The sequence below is a fragment of the Podarcis filfolensis genome (assembly GCF_964270895.1).
Source record: "Podarcis filfolensis genome assembly, chromosome: 11".
Classification (NCBI taxonomy): domain Eukaryota; kingdom Metazoa; phylum Chordata; class Lepidosauria; order Squamata; family Lacertidae; genus Podarcis; species Podarcis filfolensis.
In genome coordinates this window covers 56,613,755-56,625,653 of record NC_139613.1, presented here as the reverse complement: position 1 = coordinate 56,625,653, position 11,899 = coordinate 56,613,755, and the positions used below count along the sequence as shown (strand labels likewise).

The following is an 11,899-nucleotide window of genomic DNA, read 5'->3' as shown; positions in this document are numbered from 1 at the left end:
AACACCCTCGTGCTCCACATTTGTCTCCATTTAATTCTCCATGCAGAATTGAGGATCACAGAATAATATTCTGCAAATATGTCACCCACCTCCACAAAATGCTCAGCGGTAGAGCACTTACTGTATCTTGCATACCCAGGTTCAAACCATGGCATCTTCGGGTAAGATGGAGAAAGGAAGATTCGTGTTCAAATTCCTGGATGGCTGCTGACTGTCAACAGACCATATGAGCTAGATAGACCCTTCATCTTGGTATAAGATGGCTTCTCATGTTTCTGTCACCAGAGTGCAGCTTCTCAGCCTCACCCTGTAACCTTTGTACATGTATGCCGAGTGCTTTTTTCCTAAAAGAAATTTTTAGGGGTACTCTCATTTTCCAACATCTACCTCAATACACAAAAAAGGAAATTGTGATGCCACAATTCAGGTATTTCTTATGGGCACAGAAGCTGAGATGTGCATACCAAGTTTTCCTATCTAATTCATTGGAAATAAGTAAAATTCCACATTGAAATAAATGGAGGAGCTTGCACAAGCAAGAGAGCTGTGAGGGCAGGGACATGTTTTTTTGTTTGGACTGTAGATTTTCTGAACGCAGTTACTCTTCCAGAGAAATTAGAAAATACACACTCATCATATTTCCAACAGATCAAAAGGCACTTTACTTGTCCAACTGATTCACACATATACATCTTCCTTTTCACTAAAGTGGACAGTGCGGATTGCCCAGTGATGGATTTCACATGCTAAATGTATTAGGACCAAAATCTACTGAGTTGCTTTAGGTCAGGCTCAGAAGATTATGCATACCCAATTGGGGTTTGGGGTTTTTTCCTGTATACAATTGGTTTCACTTCTATGAAAAAACAAGAGATATGCGCCCCCCCCGAAAAAGGAAACCCACAGAATGATTGACAGCTGTATCTCAGTTCACAATATATATATATAGGCATTAACTTACATGCATTTGCATTTTTAAGAAAACTTTTCCTTGTGTTCTGATTATTAGATGTTTTCTTCTGATATTTACACGGTACAGTTGTTTCAGAGACGGAATGCATACTGGTCTGTTTACAAGGGTTGCAGCCTATATTAAAGGAGAAATGTGTAACTGGGGGAAGAAGGCTTATTGGAGCAATATATCCTATTCTACAAACATTTAGGTACAAGATCAAGAAAACTATTCTGAGCCAAATCATCCAGGATGTCTGACATTATCTGCAGAAATTACAGCAGACACATGGCACTCATTCTGAAGCCTCCCACAATGCAAAGCATGAGGAAACAGGGTGGGGACAGCTCTTGTTTCCTGCAAGGACAGTGCCAACTGTCACAATCCTGCACCCCTTTCACATGCAACACATGGAAACAAATATAAGAACAGAGGCTTTGACACCAAGTAGGTCACTCCAGATTTCACACACCTGAAGATGGACAGATCTGAGACTTATAACTTCCTCTCCATGTTCTTTCACTGGTCTGTGCTGGTCTTTGAGTATGTTGTGATCTATTGAAAGAAAAACAAACAAAATTAAATGGGGAAAAAATACTCCACAAGAGCTGATACGGATGGATGGAGTGTTTGACTTAGAAAAGTATTCCCCTGCCTGGGGCCCTCTAAATATTTTCCACTTCAGCTCTCACAAACAACAGCCAGCATAGCCAGTAGTCAGGATGATGGGAGATGTAGTACAAAATGAATATGGAGGGCACCAGGTTGGGAAAAGATGACATCTATGTTGGATATATGGCTTCAATTCCTTTCTCATTCTTGGCTAAGATAGTGACACAGTTCAGACATAAACCATGGCTTATCATTTGCTATCAGTCAAAGAATGAGCTATATCATCACATTCCCCTTCTTTGTTCCTTCCTATATGAGTCTATTCTTGCTTCTCACATCCAAATCAAGAAACCATGGTTTAATTGGGACTTACAAACCAGAAGTTAAAACCAGGTTCAGAAGTCACAGGAAACTATAATCAAGAGATAGATGTGCCAAAGCAAAGTACTGTTTTATTGTTAACATGATGGTTGTTTTTTAATTGTGTGTGTAGGTCACCTGGACACATTCAAATTAGGCAACAATGAATATGCAGGAGAAGATGGAACACACAAGCACATGGCCAATAAATCAAAGTTTAATCAGCTCAAAATTATCATGCCTAAACTAAGCCACTGTCCCCTCTAAACTATCTAAAAGGAAAGAATAATAGCGACCTTTCTCACAATATTTTTGTGGAGAAGGACTTTCAGTTGGGCAAACTACAGATTAAGAACATACATGTTTATCTTTGAGGGGTTATTAAATTTTATAAGAAAATAACAAAATATTAAACATAGCTTTGTATAGTAACAGGGATTAGATTGTAAGTAGATACTTTACACATCCTTAATGATTGCAAAAGACACCCAATATTGCTGTTTTGGTAAAACACAAACTTATTTAAATTATAATTAATCAGTTAAAAGGCAAATAATGTATTTTAATTGCTTAAATTAATTCACAAAAAAGATATTCCAAAAGAAAAAAAAATGATCAGCTAATTTCTGCCTATGTAAGCACAAAACATGATGAATATATTCATCACTGATGAAACCCATACATTTTGATAACACATAATTATGATGCTGAAAAAAATGTACACATAGGTGTAGAAAGTTATTACAACTATTATTAGGGTTTCTTGTATCAGCTCTAATGAAACACTTTCCCAACTAGCCTTTTAAATTAAATGAGAAGAGGCCTGCAGGGAAAACCACAATAAATCAAAGTTCTCTTTAAGACATAAACCATTGTTTTTAAAGGGATGGTCTATTAGTTTCTTTGTAAAACTTTAATCTTGACATCATGGGAAATTAACACAGACATTTCACTTAGGCTATCTGTGGGGAATCAGGGTAAACCCATCCTTCTTTCAAAAGCCAACAAAATACATTCAATAATACATCACTGGGTGGTAAATATTAAAACATAAAAGGGCAAACCTTGGCTTCATCTCTCTCTGTGTGAAAGATGAACATACAGTGCTGGATCTCTCGGAACACCTCTTAAGACCAACCGCATCTGTGCCGATTTTCATGGCCCCCAAAAGCTTCTTGCCTACAAAAGACAATGCAGTCACAGGTAGTTCGATAGTCATAACAATAAAAGCAGACTCAAGGGTTATGACATAATCATCTACAAACATGGATGCCTATTTCCATATGAGGTAAAGGTAAAGGACCCCTGTATGGTTATGCCCAGTCAAAGGTGACAATGGGGTGTGGCGCCCATCTCGTTTCAGGCCGAGGGAGCTGGTGTTTGTCCAGACAGCTTTCCGAGTCATGGCCAGCATGACTAAACTGTTTCTGGTGCAATAGAAACGCCGTTTACCTTCTCACTGCAGCAATACCTATTTATCTGGGACAGAGCAACAGGACCTCACCCCATTGCATGGACTCAAACTGCCAACTTTCTGATCGGCAAGCCCAAGAGACGCAGTGGTTTAGACCACAGCGCCAATATTTACATATGAATTCATTCCCAAATATATATTCAGACCATCTTCTCTTTTAATTCACTGCCAAGCGTAAGGCATGGATGGTACAAAAGGCAACTTAAAATGGCCAAAACAGATATGGTCTGTGAGATGCATAGTCAGTTCTCCCAATATTTTCATAAAACAAATTAGAAAGTAAAGCTCAAAAACAGCTGTGGGTGCTCTGATTTTGACAGCAGAGGTGGTGCTAGGGAGATAATGTTTAACTCTTCTCCCCTACTTCCACAATCAATCTTCCCTCTCCAAACTGCTATTAGCTCTGCTTGGGAGCTAAAAACAGGCATGATAAAGGGAGTTGAAGGGAGGTTCAGTCACAAAATCACCACAGAAAGGGAAAGGGTAAACTGTACTGTACTCCCTTAGAGCTCACCTTCTGTTCCAATCAAAATTAGAGCTCTGATCCAGTTGCTTTTTGATGATGGCGAAGTGTTGGGAGAACAGACCATAGAGTTCCCACATCACACTTGTTTTGGTCCAGAAAATGTAGAGTAGTGTCACATGCTCAGCTTCTCCTTACATGAAGCTGTACCAGCTGCCACATGAAGTGACCAGAAGAGGACTTCCACCCCTACTCTGTTATCAAGAGCGGTGTCATAGCAATTAGACCAAGCAATAACCCATCTGGCTTGAAACCAGCCTTCCTATGCTTTATGTTGATTAATGTAAACAGTTGTTTTGGCCATGCACTCCTGCTTGTTCTTTGCCTTCTTTTTCTGCCCATGCATTATTGCAGAAGCATAGGAGCCATATCCATGATGTGACACAACTTCAAATGAACCCAGAGTTGGCAGTGCCATCTAGTTCACCCCACCCAATATTGGTTCTACGCTATAAACATTACTGGAGTAGCATGGGACCAGGTCACTCAGAATTCTTCTAATGTTATTAAGCAGAATCATAACAAATAAATAATATATTGGGAAAGATATTCATTCATAATTCCCGGCATTTCCTAGCCTTTTGCTAGGAATGGATGGATCAGTCTATTCACAGTGTGTCTCAGTTCTGCATGTGGCTGGTTCCAGGTATGTTCTGTCCCATATTATTGGTTGTTTCTGAAAATCCACATAAAAATGTTGATTTTTAAATATTCTTCCATTATTGTGAGGTGGTCAAAGGGCTGCCTTTTTTAAATGTTCTCCGTCTTTTTGTGAAGGTCCAAGCCACTCCAAGTGGCTAGAAAGCCGGGGGCCTGGTGAGTACATTAATAGGCAGGCATCTCTTCCCCCATACAAAGTCCCTGAGAAAGGAGGCACGTCATCATTAGAGCAATTTTCAAACACATTTTGCACACACATAGTAGCCTCTGGGTGTCACAGTAGCTTAACTGAAGGCACTTAAAAGTATGACGTGCAACATATGGAAAGTGCAATCCTTTATACATCTTCTCAGAAGTGTCACTGTCTTCAGTGGTGCGTGCACTCAGTTAAGTAAGTGCAGCCTAGGTTGTTTAATACAAGTCTTCGCATTGGCGTAGGCTATGAGTTTTAAAACAATAAATCATATTTTGTGTGCTTATGGGTTTACAAACGGGTTGAAGGCTATGTTCGTAACACAGAAAACTGAGACCCCACAACGTGTATAGAAATAAAGCCATTTCAATTAAATTTGGCAGATATCTACTTATATTCCATGTTCACAACAATGTAGCTATTTTGACACGTTATTTTATGCAAAAGGGAAAAAAATCATATATATACATCACAATCCTGCTAGACAACATCAGTCTATTTTTACCTTTCGAAATGTGTCCATTCTCCAATTGTTTTTTTTCCGTCAGTAATAGACTAGATAAATGTTCAGGGCTGTTACATGAAAAAGAAGGCTTTGATTCCTGTTTTTCAGGAAGGCTTTGCTGTTTTATAACCTCAGAACTTTTATCCTCACAGTAGCTTACGTCATCGTTCGTATATTCAGTAGCCTTATGCTCATACATATTACCACCCTTAAGGTAGTCGAGTGCGGATATTTTTGGTTCTTTAGAAATTCCAAAATGTTGTTGACAAGAGAGAAGATTGCCACCAACCTCTTGCTGAAGCCTTTTGGACTTATTGAGATAACTCAAATAGAAGTAATATTTTGCCAAAACACTATCACTGTGGTTGGAATCAAACTGGGATTTGTCATTCCAAAATAGCTTCTCATCACCATGAGCTTTTATTCTTGGGACAAGAAATTCTTCTGTATTCTTTTTAGAACCTACTACTGATTTTGCAACACCCTCAGAAACATTTTCATGTATATCACCGTGCACATATACTGGAACTGTATTGGACTTATGTTCTACACTATCAGTAAACTGGAGAAGCATGTCTAACAAAACGCAGTCACTACTACTGCCCAAGCAAGTGCTTTTATAACTGTGATTCAAACAGACTGAAGTACTGTTTTCTGAAGGGTTCAATAATGTGTTCCCACAGAAACTCTTAATTTGCATGGCTGGCTCTTTCATCAGGAATTTAAATTCTGTTTCCCTTTCTTCTCTGTTTCCATTAGATGTACTATTTGCTTGTTCTTCTGTGATATTCTTCCTTTCTAGAGTTTTAACCATCCCTAGCATATGCTCAGATTTAAATGCATTTCTCTGATCGATGCCTTTCTTTAGAGGCTGAAAGTCTGAACTCCCATCCCTTAATGCATCTTTTTTTACTTTGAGATGAAAAGGGATGTTTCTGTCTGTAGTCTCTCCAACATCATTGGTCCCACTGGAAGCTTTAGGTTTGAGAGTCCACATGAAATCTTTGCATTTGTTTTCTTTGATCTCCAAGAGCTTTTCTGTTCCTGGATTCCATTTTTCACAGATGTCAGAACTTTTTGTGAAGGAGTGTCTGCCTTCCAGCACAGATAAATTGATGAGTTTAATATTTTCTGCCTCAACATCACTGTTAAGAGGGCTTGTGTGTTCCTTGCTCTCTGGTAGTTTTAGACAATCAGTCTTCACATCTGCAAATTCCTCATCTGAACTATCACTGAGAGGAGGCCAAAAAAAAGTTTCGTTTTTGTGCAGGTCCACTGTAATTGTACATGAATCATCCAGCTTGCACACATTATGCGCATTTAAAGAACTGGCTTCTCTTGTGCTACTATGCATGTCATCCTCAACTTCACATTCTTCTGAAATGTTGGTGGAAAGCACAATATCCCTTCCTTCTCTCTCAGGCTTAGTTGCTTGAGCAGAACTCTTGCAAGGATGAGGCGATGTATTACAACATAAAAAAACAGGAGGAGTACATCTTTCAGCACGCGCCGAGCTATTTTCAGAGGCTATGAAAGGATTTAAAACAGGTGCATGTAACAACTTCATTTCCAAATCGTCAGCATTTTTATTTATGGCATCTTCACCACTGCTATTTTGAACCACTGTATCATAATCCAAGGTAGATTTTCCAGTTTCCTGCAGGTTGTCCCAAACAACAGATGTATCATGAAACAATTCTGCCCATCTTGCAACCATTCTTAGTTTCTGTGTCTCAGGAATGCTTGCATCCTCAAGTAGTTGATTATCCAATTTTGATATGTAGGTACTGCTTAAACATTTTCTGTGTGGTGGTTCATTTGTGTTACTTGTTTCTTGTTCCGTTCTTGGATAGCTCACGCTAGAGAGTCTCTGAATTGAATGATTTCCTCTGCTTAGAGACTTGTTGGGCTGCTGAAAGCCCATGCTAGCACCAGCTACAGAATGTAATGGGATACCTTTGGCCTTGACTGAATTTGGGCTATTAGCATCACCAACAGTGCCAGACATTGTCCTTCCATAGAAAGTTAGCCGCTTAAGTCGTGAGAATGTCAGATTCTGTGTACATGCCGTATCAATTTCACTTCCAGCAGAGTGATTCTACCTTAGGAGACAGATGCTCAATCTGTTGAAACAAACACAGTTATACATGAAAGCTATTCTAATTATTTATTGGCAGTGCAAACAGGATAGTCCACATGGGTAAAATGTCTATTCTGTCATAAATTTTACAGTCAGGGCCACCTTCTTAACCTTTGCATTTGTCTAACAGGTAGGGATCACCAACAAGATTGTAGCAAAAACCAGCCCACTGAAGCGTCAAGCAGAATCAGGTTAAAAGAAGAACAAAAATTCATTGTTTATGCATTTCAAATGGTTTTACTATCTTGTAGTGAGATGTCCTAAAAACGTAGTTGTAAGATGGCGTATCGATACCATGCATGAAAAAACAAACAATATGGTGGGAAAGGGCCCAATGAATTATTTGTACAAATGTTGCGGTTTTGCTGAAGCTAAGCAGATCTAGTCCTAATTCTTACCTCTATAGCCTCAACTGCTATCTATATTGATGGAACCCCATGGGTCTTTATTGGACTGCGCGCTGCGTGTGTGTGTGTGTGTGTGTGTGTGTGTGTGTGTATTTGTTGGGAGACTCCTTAGATATGCAGAATTCTCTGCTACTGAGTTTCACTGCTATATGTATAGGCACTCAGCCACCAAAGATCGCTATTAGAAGGAGCAAGTAGGCATGAAACAAAACGTTTCACTGAGTCACATATTGAATAGTATAAGCTAAGAGGAACCAGGACATTCCCCTGTTGTCTCTCCCCTCCCCACGTTTTCTTTTCTAGCTGACAGTCACATTCTGGGGCAAGTGAGCATGACCAGTTCTCAATGGTGGGTTTGGTTTTTGTATAAGGGAGGCTTTTGGGGGGCCTTCAGGGGTTTCCCCAAAAATATTTCTGTCCTTTTCCAAGAATCAGGAATTCCCAAACAACTCTGTACCTCCCTCTTGATTCCTAGTAGTCCCGATTCTGTGACAATCTTGTCAGCATTCAGCACCTGAGCTCACTACTAGAAAGGGTAATGATAAAAACACTGTATAGGCTGGCTGCAACATGAAAGCTTCATTTCTGAACACACCTTTTTCAGGATTGAGGCCCAGAAATTATTTTAAAAGAAAACCAAGCTACTTCAACCACATAATCAAGAAGAGAAAGACATCAGTATGGTGCAGTGGCCATTTGAGCTATGTGGAAGCTAAGTTCAGTTATGCACTTGGCCACAAAGCCAACTGGGTCATCTTGGGCAGGTCATTATCTCCCAGTTTAACTAACTAAGTAAGGCTGGTTGCTTTGACCTAAAGCACAGGTCTCCTTTTCTTGAATAAAGAAAAGGTGGACTGTAACAAATCAAAACTGGACACATGTCTCTCATGTCAAATATAGTAATTACAGATGAACAAAATTGTGTATTCATTTTCAAAATAAAATATAGTCTCAAGCTGCCACCTAAAGGTGTAACTTGATTGTACTCTTGTTTTAATATAATATTGTAGACAGGATATTAATTCAGTTCACTTTCAATATTGCTTCAATATTGAGAAGGGCAGCCCATATGGGAAATAAATGTTAAGTCTAGGAGGAAGAGACAAAGATGAGGAAACAAAGGCATCAAGGGGTGATTTGGAGAAGACAGGCAAAAAATAATAATGCATACAGCTTGTTTTTTCATTTCCCAGAAGGCACCAGTGACTTTTCAAAAAGAGGGTTAGATGAACTCATGTTGTCGTGATTGCCTTACGCTAATTAACAACCGAAGGCAATGAGTCCACTGTTACTTGGATCTTAAGACAGAGGGGAAAACATGTCTCACAGCATCAAAATTCCCTGGCAATGAGGCCATTGTGTGCTGTGTAAACCCTTTCCATATGCCAACATGCTGCTGTGTGAGGTTATATAGAAATACAATATGCTGCAACTCCATAACATATAAACAGGGCTTTTTTTTAGAGCCGGAGCTCAGTGGAGCTCAGCTCCACCATTCAAAGAGAACAAGGGAGAAGATCGTGGCCAAATCCAGCACCTCTTTTTCTAGAAAAAGAGCACTGTGCTGCACAAATATATCAAAGTTCAGCGAATGCACTCAGGCAGGGCCGGATTTTGGTTTGATGAGGCCCTCAGCTCCTGAAGGTAATGGAGCCCTTTATATGTCCAGCTGTCCTTTGTCAACAACAAATTGTCGCTGCTTTTTGTGTTGAATATATGCTATATAGCAGGCATGTCCAAAGTCCATTTTGGGGGCCTAATCCGGCCCGCTGGTCGTTTTAATCCGGACCCTGTGGCAGTTTATTTCCTGGGGTAAAATCCTAAAAAAACACCTCAACAACTTCAATCCTAAGAAAAGCTCAACAACTTTGGGGTAAAATCATAAAAAAGCGCAACAACTTCACGGCCCTTCACTTCATCAAACGTGGCCCTCTTTGAAAAAAGTTTGGACACCACTGCAGATGGTAATTTATGGACCTAACAGGTATATAAAGCCATTTGCACATAACAAAATATGTATTTTATCAAAGTAATTGTTGAACTGAAATAAAAATTAAGAAGAAGTTGTTTTTTATCTTATATTTTGGAAACGTACATCCAGTGTCGTCCCCCCCCCCCGTTAAATTTTATACATAAATCCGGCGCTGCTCTCAGGTGCTGGATACTGCCCAGAAGCTGTAATGTGCTTTCTGGAACCCTGCTTGTTGTTGAAAGGCAGCGTTTCTAGGTCTCCGGCGAGGTTTCAAATCTCTCTCCCTCCCCATCTCGGCAGGCCCAGAAGATCCGATCTGGCCCCGCGCGCGCGTCCCTCCCCAAGTTCGCCCCTTCACAAAACCGGCGAATTTCTGGTGAGGCGTGAGAGATTCGCGCACAGAAAATGCACGGGGCTTATGGGAGGTTTATTTCTCTTTTTACACGAAAGGGTGGAGGGCAGCAGAAGGAAAGGCCCGCTCGCCTCAGCAAGTGCCCGAGAGGGGGGCGAACTAAGGGCCCGAAGGCGGGACGAAGCGGGACGATGCCAGGGCTGCATCCGGGGCTTCTCCTCTGAGGAGAAAACCTCGAGCCAGCCGCGTCCCCGACGGGGGGCTACGAGTGGAAACGCACCTCCTCACCGAGCGGCAGAGGCCAGACTCCGGGGCCGCGCCTGGGAAGAGCGGGATGCTCCTTGTCGGCGCAAGTCGCTCCGCGCGGGGAGAAGGGCGCCCCTGTTCGCGAAGGAGCCCCGTCCCGCGCGGCGCCTCTCCAGCCAGGGAGTGAGGCTGCGGGTGGCGCCTCAGCCGCCTCCTGCTGCCTCCGGCGCGGGGCTCTTGTCCCCGTGGAAACCGGCCGCTGGGGGTGGAATCGGCAAAGCGGGCGGGGAGGCGGCTTAGCCTCCGAAGAGGGACGTCGGGTTTCCCCCTCAGCGCTTCTCCTTCCAGGAGCGCCAAGCGGCTCTTCTCGTTACTCCCCGCGCCGGTTTCGTGCGGTCCCTTTGCGCGAAGCGGTCGCCAGCTCGAACCCGCGCCGGAAAGGGGGTCCAGGTGCCTTGGCATACGGCGCAGGGGAGCCGCCGCCGGGCGTCCTGTCGCTTCCCTGCCGCCAAATTCCCTGGCAACACTTTGGACTTTCTTGCGAGTTGAGGTGATGGAGGCTCCGAGGGGCTTCGAGGAAAGGGAATAAAAACCGGCACAGGCCTTCTGACTCCACTAGGAGGCGCCCTGACCCTGACAAAGAAAATGAGCTTTCTTCTTCCACTTCGTTATCGGTCATAGCATTTGGGTGAGAGAGTTACAATACGATAGGATAATCATTATTGTCTTGATTGTCCCATACAGAACAACGAAATTGAAAAAATCTACATCAGACATTCAAAAATCCACAAGCCTGCTATCCCAGCCTGGTCAGCCCCTAAAAACTCTGGTACCCCATAATTGAATACAATATACTCACATAAAGACTACCTTATCCTGCGTTTAAAACCAAAATCGCATTTGGATAGAAACTGTTTCTCAGGCGGTTAGTCCTAGTCTTTGTAACCGGGGACCTTCTTTCAGAAGGCAGAAGCTGAAAGAGATCATTTCCGGGGTGCGCACTATCCTGTGCTATCTCTGCAGCTTTATTATGGCGCTTGGAAGCATAGATTTGATCCAAGGTGGGAAGAGGGCACCCAGTTATTTGCTCCGCTGTCTTTACAACCCTGGACAGCACTGTTTTTCCCCTGACTGTGCAGCTCCCAAACCACACACACAGATCATATGTTAATACACTCTCAACAGTTCAATGGTAAAATGCCATCAACAGGTTCTTTGAGAGATTATTTTACCAGAGGATTCTCAGAAAATACTGTATAACCTCTGCTGTGCTGTCTTCATCTTTTACGCCTTGCATAACTTGTCTACACCTGTAACACGCACACACACACTCCAGCTAAAAAGCCCCAGATGCCTCAACCCTTCCTCCAACACCTGTTCTGTACCTTTTCCAGCTCTCTGGGCGAGGCAATCAGAGCTGGACATAGTTTTGTTGCACCATTGACTTGCATATTGGCAGGATGAGATGGACAGCTTTCCTTTTCGGTCTTGCCCCTGTAAGAC

General features: G+C 42.1%; 1 protein-coding gene across 2 annotated transcripts in view; it reads right to left on the bottom strand.

Moving 5' to 3' along the window:
- LOC310744834 (uncharacterized protein) overlaps window positions 1-10,787 on the bottom strand; it is a 54,388-nt gene extending 43,601 nt beyond the window's left edge. The window contains exons 1-5 of one of the 2 annotated variants that reach the window (XM_083576568.1): window positions 10,431-10,787; window positions 5,280-7,402; window positions 2,989-3,103; window positions 1,425-1,507; window positions 962-1,087 (exon numbers count right to left, since the gene is read on the bottom strand). In XM_083576568.1, coding sequence (XP_083432694.1) covers window positions 962-1,087; window positions 1,425-1,507; window positions 2,989-3,103; window positions 5,280-7,287 — 2,332 coding nt within the window. In that variant the 5' untranslated portion in view covers window positions 7,288-7,402; window positions 10,431-10,787. The remainder of the gene's footprint in view (window positions 1-961; window positions 1,088-1,424; window positions 1,508-2,988; window positions 3,104-5,279; window positions 7,403-10,430) is intronic. The other variant, XM_083576567.1, reaches the window with a different exon arrangement.
- Window positions 10,788-11,899: the final 1,112 nt, after the last annotated feature.